Below are 18,317 nucleotides of genomic sequence, written 5' to 3' on the forward strand. Positions count from 1 at the left end.
TAAAAACACCATGTGGACACGGTTTCATATAGTAATAGAATACGAGTTCATTTCACACAAAGTTACATGTTATCAATAAATCAAAATATTACATTAATTTTCGATAGAGAATGTGGTTCTAGGAATACACCTAAGTATTAATAGCATACGTAATTAATATTATTAGCATAAGGTAAATTACATTTCAATATCATTCAGAATTTATAATATTATTATTATAATTATTAGAATTTATGTTTTTGACCAAGATTTGACGTTAAGCTAACTAAAAGTAGCTACGTTCGACTCGAACTTTTTGCGCTCAGTTTTTGGTAACACAATTTTGCCAGAGCACACAACTATTTGTTTACACCATTGTTCAACCCACAAACACGATTGGTTGTAATTACATACTTAAACCATGAACAACAAGAACAGTTTGAACCACCGATCACAATTACTGCCGGGAACACGGCTTTGTACTAATGATGATTGGAATGGAACTAACGACATGCACTTAGACTTAATGCTGAGTCCTCTAGTAATGTATAACACATCCAATAGATACGTGCATACTTTAAAGTGTATTCTAAAAGTCATGTTTCCCGCCATTAACTATCTTGGCGACATTTTGGGGCCGAATAATAAACAGAGTCAATCCATTATTACGGGAAAGCTGTAGTGAAAAATGTCCAACTTTGGCCCGTAAAACTAGGAAAGTACACATCATTTTCAGTGAGCGATTGTGTTCTCATTGAAGTACTTGGGTCAATAAATTTGAATGTAAGCAGTTACTTCGCATGTGGTTTCCAGCAGCACTTCTGGTTTGTACTTGATCTAATTAAGTCCACTGCTTTGAAGCAATACATGGAGATAACAGGTGTAAGTTGCCAGACGAAAAGGATGTGTCTTTTTAGTTTGCCTCTCTCTTTAAGGGAGCATTCCCGTAATGTAAATGTAATGTATAAAAAGAAAACTGCGAGACCTAAACAGAGATAAATAATAAATGTTTTGTGCATTGGCTGAATAAAACGAAATAACGATTATGGGGGGAAAAAATCTGATCAAACGTGTTACCTTATGGTTGAGTCCTTAAACGTACATCTGTGAGGGCGCTATTTGAAACTTGACGGCTTGTACATGTATTTTGTAGTGAACTTGTAATACCACTAACAACATCATAACTAGTAACTAAAAATATTTTGCATTTTACCTTGCGAAGGCCTTCCTCGTGGCTCGGAGAGCCACTCACATGCGTGGTGTCCCGTTCCAGTCACTTGAGATCGCGGTTCTTCAAGCCACGAAGGCCTTGGCAAAAGGATACATCCTTATCACGAATTGAATCAATTTTAAATAGCAAATACAATACCACATTATTTACATCGCTGCCTGGTGACCAAGCAGTCTGGTTCACGCGACTTCCTTTATAGCCATGCTGCATTTCTTCAGGGAGTAATAGTTACTTTTCCAGGGGTTCCATTGTAACCCTTGAGCATATGGAACTCTTGCTTGGTGGTAGTATTTACCGTTCAGATGCGAGTAGAAACAAGAGCGGAACCACCATGCTCCTTCATGACGAACTGCACAGTTAGCTCCACTTTCCTCTCTCCTATCGTTATCGTTGTCTCTGGTAGTGAATTGCTGTCCATTTTGATGTTCAAAGGAGTTGCCTGCGGTACTGTCAGTGTTGTATGAACTGACACTCAGCGTGTATTTGTCACCTGATACAGCAAACACTTCATAAACAGCCCAGCTTTTTCACCCTCCCAATCTTCGATTTGTACTTTTAGTTGCCATTGTCCTGACGTTGTGAGTGAACGTAGAGCATCAAGCCCCAACCAAAACTCAGCAGTAAGATTGCCGAATCCGGTTTTGTAGTCTGCCCAGTCACGGTAAAAGTCAACAGAGCCATCTTGTCTTCTCTGAATCACGATCCAGCCTCCTCCATCGGTCTCCATATCACAGTAGACCTGAATACCAGTCAGATCATGATAAATGATGTAGATGCCACTGTCACGATGTCCAGCTTTGTACCACATCTGACAACTGCTGTAACGTAAAGTTCCATCATAGTAGGCACTTCCTTGCAACTGCATGAAATCAGTAGGGCTGTGATCTCCGGTGACATTGTTCAACTCACAAACCTGGCTGCTTGTGTGATAATTAAAGGATGCACAATTTGAATCAAACGAGCAGTCTCGCCCGCATATGACAGAAGAAGATGCTGTTTTCAACTGGTAAACGTGCTTCAGAAGTGCGTGGTTGTCAAACAAGTATAAATTAGTTCGAGCGGTGATTTTTTTATCACAACATTCGACCCATACTTGGTGTGTCAAGAACGCTAGAAAGAGAAGCAAGACCGCTGTGATGACTGTCATTTTCAAATCAGTTTGAGTGTCTAAACACCTATTTCACTCTGCTTTTCGTTCAAGATTACAACCTCAATTTACCGCCTGTAAATGGCCTTTGAAAACTAGATACAACTTGCCTACCGATCATTAGCTGTACGTGACCATGGTGACGCGTCGTTAATTGTTAGTTAATTAATGCAACATGTACATGTATACCGATATCAAGGTTTGTTGACGGTCTGCCGGCTTTATAGTCTTGGTTCCAAGACCACTGGTGTTGCGCGGTCACACACAACCAACGTTCCGATTATGCACGGCAAAAACTATACACGCTTGTAATGAACGAACGCTAGCGGGCGCTCTGTTTCTCTGATTTAGATCTCACCATGAGATTTTGGTGAGCACAGGACATGGTGAGATCCGGAAATCAGAGAAACAGAGCGCCCGCTAGCGTTCGTTCATTACAAGCGTGTACAGTTTTTGCCGTGCATAATCGGAACGTTGGTTGTGTGTGACCACGCAACACCAATGGTCTAGGAACCAAGACTACCGGCTTTACAATTAAAGGGACATTCTGGTTTTGGCTATACAAGAGGTGTGATGAACTGAATATGGTTGGAAAATGTTTTAAAAGTTGTAGCACATAATAAATCCACACAAATATACATCAAAATTGTTTGCTTTTACTTCTCGTTAACGAGAAGGTAATCCCATAGGGACAAAAATTGTTATAATAATAAGCCTTGGCATTTTTGAAATCCACGATTCTGGTAATTTACTGCAAGCATCTTGAAACTAATTTTATAGTCCACCCGGGCGGTACAGTGACTAGAGGGTTTAGGAATTCAAGACGTTCATAGCGGTCTTTGGAGGTTGGAGGGGCAAATATTAATTCTCAGTCTCAACATTTAAAGTTGTCAGTTTTCCAGTCTTTACCGATCCTGGATCACTCTCATGCACCTTAACGTGTCGTCCATATTCTCTCATTCAGGAGGAAAGTCGGTATTTTTAACTTAGAGGTTTTAAATTTTTCATAGACCATCAACTCATCTCAAATCCCCTTCCCTGCTCATCTCGCCGCTGCCCGATTACACGCATCGTCGGTTTTCCTAATAGAGAGCTGACACAAAGAGACCGTGTGACAATAATATTGTATTATTCATGAGTATTCTGTTTATATCAAGCTTCAGCTTTGGTAATTGTCAAAGACCAGTGTTCTCACTTGGTATATCTCAAACTATGCATAAAACAAAAACCCTGTACAAATTTTACCCTTGGTCGGCAAAATTGCGAGAGGAGAATCGTGAAGGAAAAAACACCATTGTCACACAAGTTGTGTGCTTTCAGATGCCCTGAAATCGAAACCTCAGCTCAGGTATCTTATACATTAAAAAAAAAATTAGTAAGAAATTACGACTTGCTCAAAAACTACGTTACTTCAGAGGAAGCCATTCCTCACAATATTGTACACTTCAAGCAGCTCTCCATTGTTCGTTCGTTACGAAGTGAAACAAATATTTCAAGTATATACCAGAAGTGTCCATCGTTAGTTTACCATTAGTGACAGTACTTTTCGTAAAAACTCATACCAACTAAAATGTCTCAAAATTAACGAGTGTCGACTAACAACTGAGACAGGCAAACGGTCAGAGTACATTAATTGCTATATTGTCTTATAAGTATCTACGTGCATCTGCTCTCATCAGAAAGATGGTCGATCAATATTTTGTTTAAAACCCAACTCAGCTATACAACTCGTCCATAATTGATTGCAGTTCCCTTCTTCCGGTTACAAAGATAGCTTACAAGGCAGCAATTAGTGACCATGACAACCGTATCATCAGTATTTTGGGCCTGCGTCATTTCAGGCTCTATGGGTGTGTGCTCTTAATTAGCTTTACTTTATTCACCCAGTTGATTCTTCTTTTTCAACAAATTGAGCAAATGTAAAGAGATAAACATGCATAGGGAGTTCTAAATTCTCCAACCCATCAGACCATACAGTTAATTAACATGCACCAGCAAGAATCTCAGGTTTGACAAAACTATCCGGGGCAACTAAAGACAGTGGACACTATTGGTAATTGTCAAAGACCAGTCTTCTCATTTGGTGTATCTAAATATATGCATAATATAACACACTTGTGGAAATTTGAGCTCAATTGGTCGCCGAAGTTGCGAGATACGAGTGAGAAAAAAACCACCATTGTCACACCAAGTTGTGTGCTTTCAGATGCTTGATTTCGAGACCTCACATTCTAAACTTGAGGTCTCGAAATAAAATTCGTGGAAAATTACTTCTTTCTCGAAAACTACTTCACTTCAGAGGGAGCCGTTTCTCACAATGTTTTATACTGTCAACCTCTCCCCATTACTCGTTACCAAGTGAGGTTTTATGCTGATAATTATTTGGAGTAATTACCAATAGTGTCCACTGCCTTTAAGCCAACCAGGATCCTACATCGCGTTAGGCTTTGCATTGCGCACTTGTACGCTCCCATTATTTTCACCTATTGACTGCTCATGTATCATACAAAGAATACAAAACAGTTGTCAAAATGATTTTTTACTATACATGTAAACTGTTTTTTTATTAAGACAGAGAGAATATGTACTTACAGAGTAGTGCCATCTTCAAGATTTTCCCTGCTCCAATTTCACTACAGCAATGTTCCAAAATCACCCCTTCACATCAATTTGCAACACTGATAACCTGCATGTGTTAAAAGTCTGTAAAATGAAGCAGGCATCCGGATTTTTTGAAACTTACTCGACTCCGCTAGATCATCATTTTATCTATTCAGGTTTGTCCCATCAAACAATTGCCTGATCTTAGCCACAATGCATTTAAATAAATAGTACTTAAAAAAAATAAGAGTGGAGCACCAAAATATTTTGCACACAGAACACTACCGTAAACTTACTCTTCATATAAAGTTTTGTCTCTACTCTCTATCATGACTGTCTCCATTTCTATAACATGATCCCTAGTCAGTTCATCTTTGTAAACAGCTTGGCTGTAAATGAGTTGGCCTCATCTCTTTTCCTGTCGGCAAGTATTTCAATCATCCTGCATATTCAAGAGGTGACTGTTTTGCCCTGGATTACACTTTCAATTTACATGCAGTTCGTTCACCGCGTCCTGTCACAATATGTTGCACTCCATCAATGATTTTGCAGTCTTGATTTACCCTTCTTTCTTCACTCCATCAACATCCAAGTCTTCCTAGACCAGTCCTGATTCGATTGACAGTGCTGTTAAGGAACACCATCTATACCCAGGCCGATGCTAGAGGTCTTTGATTGGTGTGGGACAACTCCAAGAATTAACTCATAGCCACCTAGAGTTTGAGCTAGATTGCAGCATTTGGGACATCATCTGGTGACAACCCATCTTGAAGGTTAAGCCATAGTATTTATACCACCTCTAACATCTTGGGTTGAAGACCTGCAAGATCCATCAATTCACCTTAAAAATTCTAGTCCTGCCTCTCTTAAGAGGAGGTTCACCACTTGGAACGTCATCCTCAAAAGACCGTTTGTCCAAGCTGGCTGTACTGAATATTTTGGCTGCCGTGCCATCTGATAAAATCAATTTCAATCTCTTGTGCTTGTCAAACTCTTGTGGAGTATTTGCAGAATCGCATGTATTGCCAGTCGATGACAAACCACTGGCTGAAAGTTCGTACGACACCTTGTCATCATTGGAGAGCATCTGGACATCATTCTGAAGCTCAGAGAGCGAGTCTTTGGTCTGGATGTTCCCCTCTACTTGGCTCTCAACCAAGTCATTCTCTGATGTGATAGTCATGACAACTGTCTGCTCCATGTTTTCCAGGGTGCTAACAGAGTCTGTAGGCATCATCATAATACCTTGAATGTTTTGAGATTGGATACTGCCAAGATCTGCTGGTACCAGATCCCCATCTGCCGTTGAGACTGACTCTTCCTCACTTGACACTGTCTTGGAAAGCTCTCCCAATTCAGCATAAAGTCTCAGCTGTGCCAGATGGTGGTGAAGTAGTTGTGTGTGCTCCTCTGATAGATGCTGCACCAGCTCCTGCAGCATGGACTGTTGAACTGTGCCATTTGTTAGACGCTTCAAACTGGAAGAGTGCATAGCAGTCAGCTGCTGTTTTAAGGCTGTGTTTGTGTTGGAGAAATATTTGACCTAGAGCACAGATTGGACAAAAAGAATGAAATTTATTACAGTGCTCTGCCTCTAATGTCATTTGGCATAAATCAACAAAACACAATCTGCTTATAATTGTTCTTTACGTAATTCTTGTGAACTAAGGCTGCAAAGCATTCAGAAGAATTATCTCTGAATATCAAATATAATAGTGGGATATGAACTGTCATCAAAGTTTGGTCAAAACAAACTTAGATCGAGCACTGTTCTCTATCACATGAAAATTATGTAAAATTTGTGCATCAAACGAGCTCTTTGAGAAACAAGTGCAATTACCTTAGCCCTCAATCTCTCTATAGTGTCCTTCATCTTCTGCTCTGTCTTATTCCACTTTCTCCTCTCCTCTTGTAGTTGTTTCTCAAGCCGTTCCTTCTCATGCAAGAGTGTGAGATTGATGGCGCCACTGTGCTCTGAGAAGCAGGCAGCTGGACCTGTATCTTCTTTCTCAGACCCTTCGGGGATCTCAATCAGCACTATTGTTTCTGCAAGAGAAATACAATTTTATGGTGGACTCGTTTAGCTTAATAGTCTCTGATTAAAGTTAGTAGATCAATGCTGAACCTTCCATGCTATCAAGTGTACTAACAACCCTAACAATAATATTTCCTTCTTTTCTGTTTGTAACCTTTAGGGATGAGTGTCACTGCTGACAAACAAGACTGAAACTGGGATCCAGACCTTATCAAGTACATTTAAAAGATAGCAATTCCACCTTGAGCTAACCTCTGAGTTATAGATGTCCTTGAGCATTTTGTGCTTAAAGTAGATCCAAGAGCACGATTTATCTAAATTTTGAGAAAAGTACAGCATTTTTAATATACATGTACCAGGTAGACTTTAAAAAGTCTAAATTCAGCTAAATGTATGAACAATGTCTCATCCATGAACCTTGTAAGTTGTACAAGGACATACGTTCATCTCCATGGCATGTTCATTAAACTTTACCAAAGTCATATACAAAGTTATAGAGAATCTGAAACAGAGAATCACTGAAAGTTCTTCATTTGTTAACAATTTTTTAGTACAGAGAGCCAAATTTCTTTCTGCTCATAAAGCAATCTGTCAGCTCTACTTACATGTTTTCAACAAAAAGATCAGCACTCACCCTCTCCATTGTCAGTGCTCTGACTAGGAACATCACTTCCCACACACTCAATTTGTTGCCCACTGTTTTCCTCATAGCCTGGGGATGTGTCAACCCTATCTATTCTTCCCTCCATAGACTGTACAATGAGGTGCGACTCCAGGCTAGTGCTGTTTGCAACTTGGCTGGTGTAGGATGCCATCGTTTGGTTCACATCCTATGAGATGTAAATGATATTTTAAGGATAAGTCTTAATGTACTTTTTACCATGCTTATAAGAAAATATACAATGCAAACAGCTTGCATATGTGTTAGGGCTACAAAACTATTAAAGAACTGCTGTAACAAAATATTTTGCTAATTTCACTATACTACATGTGCACATTTCTCACAAATTACTTTGACAAATACATACATAAAAAGTAAAAACACACATTCTCAAATATGCATCCCCAGCCCTCTGTGGGAGACATCTTTTGTTCTTTCAATTTTCCCATAAACTTTGTACGCAAAATTGCTCGTTAAACACAAACGGTCTTTAGAATTTCCCTATTAAGTCCTTTTATTTTTCTGTCAACACAATGGTAAGTATCAGTACCTGAGCAACAACAATTTGTAGCGTGGTCTGTGGGTTGCGGAAGTGTTGTTTATAATGCTTCATAGCCTCATCTCGTCTATTGAACCCATTATGACAGTGGTAGCAATGCCAGTGGGCACCCTTGAAGTGTTTGAACTGATGGATGATTCCGTGGACATCACACATCCGACAGCACCGCAAGATTTTCAACCCTGTTCAGAGAAATTGATCCCCCAAAAAATTAACATTAAAAACTAGTGGTTTTAAAGTTTGGTTCTTGCAATAGGTTTAAATTGTAATATTATATTCACCACTTGAGTTGTCATTAAGTCCTTCACGGCAATTCTCTGAATTGACATCTCGAGTTTTGATCTTTCAATAAACTTATATGTAATAAGTGAAATTGATTAATTTCTGCTTTTCACAGACATTTATTTTCTGGAATGATGGTTCACTTTTGATACACTCCCTGGCTAATACTTCACAGACTCAAATGTGAAACTCAAATACATTTTACACACATCTAGTGAATCTAGATTACTCACCAGCAAACTCGATTGCCTTATCAACATGCTTGACCCTGTAGTGAGCCTTGAGAATGAGCTGGTCATTAAACATGGTCTCCAACGTGCAGAACGGACAATGAAGATGGGGTCCCTTTATCGTATAGGAACATTCACTATCCATGCAATGCAGTGGGGTCCAGTCAACTTCAGTGCCTTTCATACGCACCGACGGGTGTGCCTACATTAGCATGAAAAGACAGTTTTTAGCAAAATTATTCAACATTAGGAATGCTGAATTTTTACAGCGCATAGGGACCTCACGGTGATATGCGCTATATAAGAATGGTTTATTATTATTATTATTATTATTATTATTACAAAGTTACCATTTTTGTTGTTTCTATAAATAAGGCTTTCATCATTCATATTTATTTAAATTCAACTGCCTAACTTTGCGCCTTGAACACCCAGCAGGGTGGATATGTGTGCATTACAAGCCTTATTATTATTATTATTATTAGTTAAAGCAAGGGTACCAGTAATTATAATTAGGCATAAACAAAGTAGGCAAACTATTTTTAAAATTCTGTACATAACCTATCATTTAATTTTTGTAGCAAACTTTTAAAATTCTGTACCTATCCTAAACTACCATTTAATTTTTTACCAACCAAGAAAAGTTATTATTAAAAGTTTCTAGTAGGAAACTTATGAGGCGTGCCTCAAAAGTGAACTTAATCACAGATAACTTGGATTGGTAGCATTATGAGGGAAACTGCAGACAAGGCCTGGGTGAGTGAGCGTGCAGTGCATGCACTGAACCAAAATCACATCAAGGGTGTGTTCTTAGCTCTTCTAAATGCTCTGTTATAATTATTGGTACAACTTTACAATACAATTACAAAAGACCAATCCAGCTTTACACTTACATAGGTCCCATCATGTTTGTATGCTACAATACTTGTATTTCAATACAAAATGGAGGGTAATATATAAAGTATTAAAACAAAACAACAGAGGGCTGCTTTATGAATAAACGCCATGGTCCACCTGGAGGTAGAACGCGTCGGCTCATCAAGTGTCCGGAAACTGGACAAAAATACTTAAAATTCAACAAAACCAATACATATTTTCGTACTTTGAACGCTTTAAGTTGAGTTTTGAAAAACTAAATATATACGTACCACATGGATAGACATACTCCCAGAATATTTTACACAAGAGTCGACGACAAGTCCATAAAATCTGTAATAAATGTGTGATTTTCGTGAAGTTCGTGAAGGCGACTGTGTACACGTCACTTATTTCTGTACCAAACGCATGACGTCATTGCTAGTCTTGTATGAACAGCCGTTAAAACCGAATGCACTCTCAATGGTGGAAACGCTTGCTGCGCTACACTGATCAAAATAGAAAGCGTGTGTGTTGGAGGCGAGTCTAGTGACAAAAACAAACAGGTCAAAGGTTGTAAACTAAAAGCACGGGAGAAGTAAACACGGGACATTTGGATCGGAGGCGCTTATAAATCTTTTCCAGTTTCGACTTTGCCTCATAAATCAAGGTTTGAGTAATTTTTGTATAGTAATATTAGCGTATAGATAGTTACTATTCACATACGTTAGTTAGTCCGTACTGTCATGACTGCACATGTTCCATTGTTTGGTATTTTGACTCTTTTTCTATATTTTTAATTTTTACTCAACCATCACGTTCACGGTCAACCAATTTTTTGTAAATTAATCACTGACAAATCATGTCGGTTTTTTTTGTAGGAAGTACAATTACTAATTGAATAACCTGTTTATATGGTTTCGGTTAGGAAGGACTTGATGTCAAATGTGGAAGACTGTTAGACCCAGTGACTGGGGCGCTAGATTCCCTTTTTCGAAGTTTTGACATTCATTATCGGTCATCTAGATTTTCGAAAAAAAGGAATCTAGCGCCCCAGTCACTGGGTCTACTAGCGCCCCAGTCACTGGGTCTAGAAGACTGTAGTGTTTAGTTTGTAAAATTGTGAAGAATAAAGGAGGTCTACAATTTACAAAGATAGCAGCCTCTCTAGATACTAGCTACTAAAATTAAAAATAATATGCCTAGCTAGACCCAGTAACTGGGGCGCTGTACTCCTTTCTTCGAAATTTTGACATTCTCGGTCGTACTAGCTCGACCACGAATGTCAAAATTTCAAAAAAGGAGTACAGCGCACCAGTTAGTGGGTCTAATGCCTAGCTAAGTTAGTGTGTGTTGTTAAACTTTGTAGGCTGTAGGCCTGTATGCAGATTCGTGACTGTACATGATTTCATTTACAAAATACTCAATCCCATTTCGAGTCCATTCTTTTTTCTATTCCATTCTACAGATTTGATGGACAATTGTTGACTGAACGAACCCCAAGAAACCACAAGAAATGTTTGTGTTTGCCTTCCCCCGCAAGATAACCCAGGGCTTATTCTGCCATCGGCATCTATCATCCCCACTACCCAAGATCATTCAACAAATTAGTGTTTGTCATGGTTCGTCAGCAGCAAATGTGAAGAGAAAGAAACTTGTGATATTAGGGACAGGATGGGCCAGCTACAGTGTCCTAAAAAGTGTCAATAAAAAACTTTATGACGTCATTGTCGTAAGTCCGCGTAATCATTTTTTGTTCACACCATTACTGGCCAGTACAACTGTTGGGACGCTGGAGTTCAGGTTAGTTTTCAAGGCAAGAATAAGAACCTAATATTTAGATTAGAAATCTTTAGTAATAAGAGACGTAGAAAGATCCATAAGCTGACCCTTTTCCTACTCCAGGTAAAATTTTCAAAGAAGTTTACCACTGCTTTGAAATCATTCAAATCAATAGCTGCAATAATCGTAACCCTCCATCCTGCTGACATTCAAGAAAGGAGGATTGATATTATATTTGTTTGTTTGTTTAGATGATCTTCCAATCGAGGGAACTCAGCAAACTCCCACCAGGGAATAACACCAAGTTGGCAACAGCCAATCTCTCTCAAACAAACATTGGTTTAACGTCTATGATTATGAATTGCACAAATCAAGAAATTCTGATTTAGTAACTAGACGACAATATTTATTCTAGCCATTGTGAAGTACGCTGGCGGCTTGAAGGAAAGCATGCTGTTATACATATCATTTAAAACCACTGGATGGTTGAGAGTAAGAGGGTTAACTATGTACTGTGTAGTAGAAGCATTCGTTACATGATATCACAGGCAAGCATAATTTAACATTGAAAATCACATTGGGTGATATTGATTGGTCAGACTGATTTACACTTTGTCTTCTTTGCATTCACAGGAGCATCATTGAACCCATTCGAAACACAGGTTTTAGACAGACGGATCACTTCCATTTGAGTGAAGCCGTTGGGATCGATGTGGGAAAAAAGGTACTCAGCATGTAGTTTAAGTTCAATGTCCTATCCCTGACCCGTATACCTCCTTCCACACAAGCCTTCACTTTCCATTAAAATGGGGAATCAAACTTCAAGTTAGTTTTCAAACTGTCAAAATGCTCCGACCAACCATGCCAACCATTTGTATTTGATTCCTTTTTGGATTTTGTTTAAATCCAAGTTGCAAACATTTTACAATGTGGCTTTAAAAGAAAAAAAAGTGTATTAATACATTGTATAATATTGAAGTCTTATATAGCGCACGTATCTACCAAGCAAGGTACTCAAGGCGCTGAGTATATACAAACTTTCAGAAAGATAGGTAATTGCAGTGATGAATTTTGAGACCCAATTATTTAGCACCTTATAAGGGTTTACAAGGTGTATCAATACATTGTATACAGCTTTTGTTGTTGTGTGAAGGGCAATGATTATGCTGCGCATGACGCCACGTTTTAAGGCCATGTTTGACACAGACAAGTTACAGGAATAAAAGTTTAGAATTAAATTCATTGTTCAGCCATCTGGCCTTCAGATTGATTACACTGTTCTTTCCTTCTTGCCTCAATGCTCATCAACTCTCTAGTTCTTCACACCCCATCGATCCAATACCTTGTCAAAGGTGTTTTTTTCTCTTTCTATTATATTGTAGGAACTTTACTGTCAGAGTGTGCTGAAACCTGAATTGACATACAACATTGAATATGACAAGTTGGTCATTGGAGTAGGAGCTGTCAGTAATACATTTGGCGTTCCAGGCGTCTCAGAACATGCTTTCTTCCTCAAGGTATTGAAAAAAAAAAGAACAAACCATCTTTTTGAAGACGATCAGAGTATGCTGATCAAAACGTTGGGTTGTCAACCACCTGTTCTCCTCAGAACCAACACTACTCAAAAGAGATTTACACATGGTGATGCCACAATTACCTCACCCAATTTGTGTAGGTTATCAGTATTGCTTAAATCCATATAAATGTATTTGAAAATCTATTCAAATTCATCATCTGGTTGTGTTTGATTTTGAGAGACATCGTAAAAGTTAATGAACTCATCACCCTGAGAAAGACATTTCATTATTCTTTAAGAAGTTGCATCTATTTTGGTTAACAGGAGGTACAAGATGCCCGCGCTATACGAAACCGCATCCTCAATAACTTCGAGTTGGCACTGCATCCGAGCATCTCCAAAGAGGAGAGAAGACGACTTCTTCACATTATCATTGTAGGAGGTGGGCCAACAGGGGTGGAGTTTGGGGCTGAACTGTATGACTTTGTCAGGGAGGTGAGGTTTGGTGAAGGTTTGTCTGGGAAGATTTTCCCCATGACCGTTTTTATCTTCATACCGCGGCCTATAAGTTATGTCTTTACCTAACCTAAGGTAAAATGCACAACCTTTAAAGGGAAATTACACCCTTTTTTTTTAAGTTGTTTGATTGTTTTAATTCTAAACAAATATTGATTATATACGATAAAACTAACCTGTGCAAAACTTAATTTCAAAAGTTGGTAGCGTTTCTGGAATATCACCAAAAACCAGAGTGGTTTTGTCCTCACAGGAAGAATAAACTATTAATGAAATACACAATCTGAGAAGCGTTACTGTCAGTAATGCATCTCAGATTCAAATTTTTGGGGATAAAAACATTTATAATATTCCATAACCACAATACTCCAAAGTAAAATGATACTCAAAATGTTTTATACCAACAAAAGCTACTGTACTTCTTACAAGTAAGTTTTGAGTGCCGTTAAATTTAAGAGTGATTACCAATTGTATATCTTCCCTTGAATCCCCTTCTTCCACCATAGGATGTCTCCCGTCTTTATAAGGAGGAGCAAAACCTAATCCGTGTCTCACTCATTGAGGGGAGGCAGATCCTCTCCTCCTTCACTCCTAAGCAACAAGAGTACGCCACCTCTAAGATCAGCTCCCGATCACAGATGGAGTTGATCAAGGCTAACGTGACCAATGTTAGAGAGGATGGAGTCACCCTCAGCGATGGCAAGAAACTCCCTTGTGGATTAGTGGTATGGTCCACTGGACTTTCTCCCAGGTAGAACAAATAGCCTTGTATCAGTGGGCAGGGTCGAGCAGTGACCATTTGTCAACCACTTGTCATATCCCGTGGTTACCTACGCATGCAATACATCCTGGGTACCAGACAAAATCGCTCAATGGTCGATTGACTTTAGTCCCTTGCTCAAACTTGACTAGTGTTTTAGTTGAGACCTGGAGACCCGAGACCCAGTCTTTCAAAGGCCAAGACTTTTGCAGCCCGAGACCAAAACCAAGACCACAAAAAGGTCTGGAGATGAGATTAACATCAGGTCTCGAGACCTACATTGCCGTCTGGTACCATACATTGTTTCTGAAAAGTCAACACCCCCTGTGATGAGAACACCCCTGTACTCAAGTGGGCTCTCCCACAATAAGACCTTCAGTCCAATGGTAGGGAAGTTATTCCATTGTGGACAGTTGGTGGGTTCCAATAGACATTTTCAGAGATTGACTGGGGGTACTAAAAGCATGGAGTAAGGCAAAACAAAAGTACATTTCCTATTTGGGTACACGATTGTGCATTGTTTTTTTGTTTTTTCGACTTGGTGCCATAAATGACAAATTTAATATGTAAATAATATGCTAATGATGAATAAGTATTAAGCCAATGAACAGCCTGCTTCTTAGTTTGGGGATGCAAAACACAGAGTATTGGCCTATCAGCAAATTGCATGATGGCCATTATGATAATGACGGGTATATTTTTGCATTAACAGGTCATTTGTGAAGAACCTTCCCTTCTCCAGAAATACGCAGGGTCAGTTATTGACCAATGGCTACCTGAACGTGCTAGATGATGACAGTAAAAGCATCTATGCCATCGGTGACTGTGCGGAAATTGTCGGCAATAGTCTGCCATGCACTGCTCAGGTTTGTACACTGGCTATCACGCTGGCTATATGCAGATAAAACATTGACTGTAGTATTGCGAGAGGCTGCCTCAGCTGAGGCCAACTGGCGGAGCCTCTGATGGTCACTTTCCACTAAAGCCCGAGTGTCTGAAAATCGGCTGTATATTAAACAAACTTAATTGACCAGTGAAACCCCTTAAACATTCTTAACATGTAGATTGTCCATGTCTTTCAGGAGTTATATCCTATTCAGCAACTTTCTCTAACATCTAAAGAAAGATGATAGCAGTCCTCAGAGATGCATTTCTAAGGCCAACGGATACCATAAACAACTTTATACCACATTGGCTTTCTTATGATTAATAAGAATATACATTTATTAGCCGGTTTTAAAGGCGTGTAGCAAAACGACTTGCACTACTACACCCATATTAACTGAAAAAGCACTCCTGAAACATCAAAACTCCTCGAGAATATGCATCACCAGCAGCCAGATGACTGCTTAGCATTCACATCAACAATCTCTGCCACGCAGATACCAATTACTACTGGGTGATGAGAAGCAATTATGGTGTTTTTCCCAAGGACCAAACTGTAGTAACCAGAAAGCCACACTGACGAGTCCGCCATTCAACCACACGTCAAATGCACCACCCTGCTCAGCCAAGAGCCTCTGCTTGCCACAAAGATTAAAAACGTCAAAGTATCTGATAATGACACCACCTATAACCATACAATGTACATGTAACCTGCATTAACTTCCCTTGTGTGCATCTAGGTTGCAGAGAGGCAAGGTAGATATCTCGCCAAGAGCCTTAGTACTGATGGGAAGGGGTCAGAGTTCAAGCACGAGAATATGGGCATGCTGGCCTATGTAGGTGGCTACAAGGGTCTGACTAATACACCAGTAGTTAAGGGACAAGGTGAGATTTAAGATTAGCGATGAAGTACAGTAGTCAATGGTGTAGTCTAGTACATATTTTGATTTCACCCTTAACCGATGTGTAAAAAGTATGCATCCTCAGTGCTTTCCAAGTCCTGCAAAAATACCCATAAATACTCCTATGGGCTACCGCAACCCTCACAATCTAGAGCAGATGTCGAAACTAATGAGAACAACAAATATGTCCAATGAGAAAACCAGTTCATTATAATTGGCAAACTGTTAATTTACGAAACATTCAAAAAGGACATTTTGAAAAAGAGTAGAGATCTGTTCAATACTTGACCCATATGAGAAAGTCAATAACAGAAATATTCAAATACAGGATATGAAAGTAGCTCACTGTTTCAAACAATAACTCCAACAGTTATTTGTAATGAGCTGTCTTTTTCAGATTTTAGGTTAACACAGAATAAGCATAAACTAAATCATGTTTTAAATAGCAATCCCGATTTATAAACAAATAACCATATTTTGTTTATTTTTTGTTTTTGAATACAGGGTTCAACTCTTGGTTGCTATGGCGATCAGCTTACCTCACACGATTGGGTAGCTGGCGATTACGTATGCAGGTTCCCATTGATTGGACAAAGACACTGCTCTTCGGTCGAGACATTTCAAGATTCTAAAAATATTATATAGGAATCATAGTTGTAATAGTTCTGTTACTTGGTTCATCTCCAAAAGTAGACAAGTTTAACAGAACAGCATGTATTTTGTATGCAATATTTAAAACTCAGGTTTTCCAAACCAAAATTTAACAGTGAAGTTAAATTTCACTACTTTTGACGGGTACAGGAAGTAAAACAAATGCACAATGAATAAAACAAAATCACAAGACCAAGTTTTTTGCATGTACAGGGTTGAAGATGACGATGTCTAAAGAATTAATTCTGGAGTCGATTCCTTGCGCTGGCAAGATTCTATGAACAATTAAGAAGATTGTAATAATCAATCTTCCGTAGCAAGTGTCAATAGAAGGTACATAGTACATCTTTTGATTGGGGAAGGATATGTAAAATTTACGTCAAAGTACAAAGGGTAAACATTTTCCACCAGACATGGGCTGTACAAGCATAAGATTGGCAAGAAAGACCAATGGTGTGAAGTGATTGGCTGAAGTCAAAACAAGGGCAGCTTAATAGTTGGCTACATAACAAATGTCAAACAGTTCAAATTTTACTTGATAGTTAAGCAAAACTACTTGCACCACTGGCCAGAGTCCATTTATTTTACCTTTGGGCCTGTAACTCCACAAGTGAACAAGCCCAGCTGCAGTCCAGCATTTTTGGACATGCACACTTTTTAAGATTTCTTGCTTGGGTATGGAACTTTCAGCTGATTTCCTGTTTTTCTGTAGTTAACAGTACCATGGGAAACTGAAAGAAAACTGAAAGAACACTACAAAGTTAAATGAGGGTGGCCATTTCCTTGTTTTTTGTTTGTTTACTTTGTGTGGTTTGTTTTAGCTATTCGAAAGCTTTGAATGTATGCATTATGTACATGTATACAAGTATTTAAGCTTTTCAATTCAAAGCTATTCCTCATTGTTCAGCACACGGGAATAAATAAGTTCTCATGAAAAGTATTTTAAAAGTTTTTTTGCAAACATTACAGTCCCAGCGAATCTGAGTGAATGAATGTATAGACTGGGTATTAGCTGATCAATGCAGTGTGTGTCAACTATGAATACAAATATATATATTTATATTTTTGATATACCATCGTTATTGACTGTAGCAAAACTTTTTAAATGGATTGTTTATTTTTGTAGTGTAGTGTTGAACAAGATTGAAACTAGTCTTCAAGGCTTAACAGTGTACTCGTTTTCTCAAATCAGAATTTATAAAATTAAAAATTATGTTCACATGTGACAGATTAAAGAACTTCCAATATGGTGTGATAACTTGCATTTTTTCCCAGTAAAAAAAAACCCCAGACATAGAACCTTTGAAAACACAGGAACATTTTACCAAGTACAAAGGTTACTTATTATTTGTTTGTTTAGATGATCTTCCTGTCAAGGGATCTCGGCAAACTTCCGCAAGGGGTTATAAACACCAAGCTGGCAACGGCCAATCTCTCTCATACAAACATTGGTTTCACGTCTGTCATTATTACATGTACATGTAAATGCACAAATCAAGAAGTTGTGATTAAGTAACAAGACAACTGTTATGATACAATATTATTTGGCAAATTTGATAATACTGCTACTGACTTTCCTGGGTCAAAAAAAATTTGAAAAATAATGCTGAGAGGTCTAGTGCACTGGAATCAAGTTCTGGTGTTGCCAGACTGGTGGTTCAGTTCCTGGTCATGACACACGTCTTTGATTAGAATGTTCACTATTGTAAACTACAGGATGATAAG

General features: G+C 38.6%; 3 protein-coding genes across 3 annotated transcripts; 1 reads left to right on the plus strand and 2 right to left on the minus strand.

Moving 5' to 3' along the window:
- Positions 1 to 1,222: 1,222 nt before the first annotated feature.
- On the minus strand, positions 1,223 to 2,588 carry LOC117290928 (angiopoietin-related protein 7-like). Its single transcript, XM_033772500.1, has one exon. The coding sequence runs from the start codon at positions 2,355 to 2,357 to the stop codon at positions 1,683 to 1,685; it is 675 nt and encodes a 224-aa protein (XP_033628391.1). The 5' UTR covers positions 2,358 to 2,588; the 3' UTR covers positions 1,223 to 1,682.
- A 2,115-nt stretch (positions 2,589 to 4,703) lies between these two features.
- Positions 4,704 to 9,993, minus strand: LOC117289868. Its single transcript, XM_033771052.1, has 6 exons — positions 9,874 to 9,993; positions 8,729 to 8,927; positions 8,205 to 8,395; positions 7,628 to 7,823; positions 6,799 to 7,004; positions 4,704 to 6,501 (listed from the first exon to the last, which is right to left on the minus strand). Exons 1-6 carry the CDS (start codon positions 9,886 to 9,888, stop codon positions 5,791 to 5,793), a joined length of 1,518 nt encoding a protein of 505 aa, XP_033626943.1. The 5' UTR covers positions 9,889 to 9,993; the 3' UTR covers positions 4,704 to 5,790.
- A 178-nt stretch (positions 9,994 to 10,171) lies between these two features.
- On the plus strand, positions 10,172 to 17,837 carry LOC117290655 (internal alternative NAD(P)H-ubiquinone oxidoreductase A1, mitochondrial-like). The gene is made up of 9 exons (XM_033772174.1): positions 10,172 to 10,250; positions 11,049 to 11,383; positions 11,996 to 12,086; positions 12,745 to 12,879; positions 13,203 to 13,373; positions 13,901 to 14,145; positions 14,867 to 15,020; positions 15,780 to 15,924; positions 16,446 to 17,837. Exons 2-9 carry the CDS (start codon positions 11,097 to 11,099, stop codon positions 16,571 to 16,573), a joined length of 1,356 nt encoding a protein of 451 aa, XP_033628065.1. The 5' UTR covers positions 10,172 to 10,250; positions 11,049 to 11,096; the 3' UTR covers positions 16,574 to 17,837.
- Positions 17,838 to 18,317: the final 480 nt, after the last annotated feature.

The sequence above is a fragment of the Asterias rubens genome, chromosome 5 (assembly GCF_902459465.1).
Source record: "Asterias rubens chromosome 5, eAstRub1.3, whole genome shotgun sequence".
Lineage (NCBI taxonomy): Eukaryota > Metazoa > Echinodermata > Asteroidea > Forcipulatida > Asteriidae > Asterias > Asterias rubens.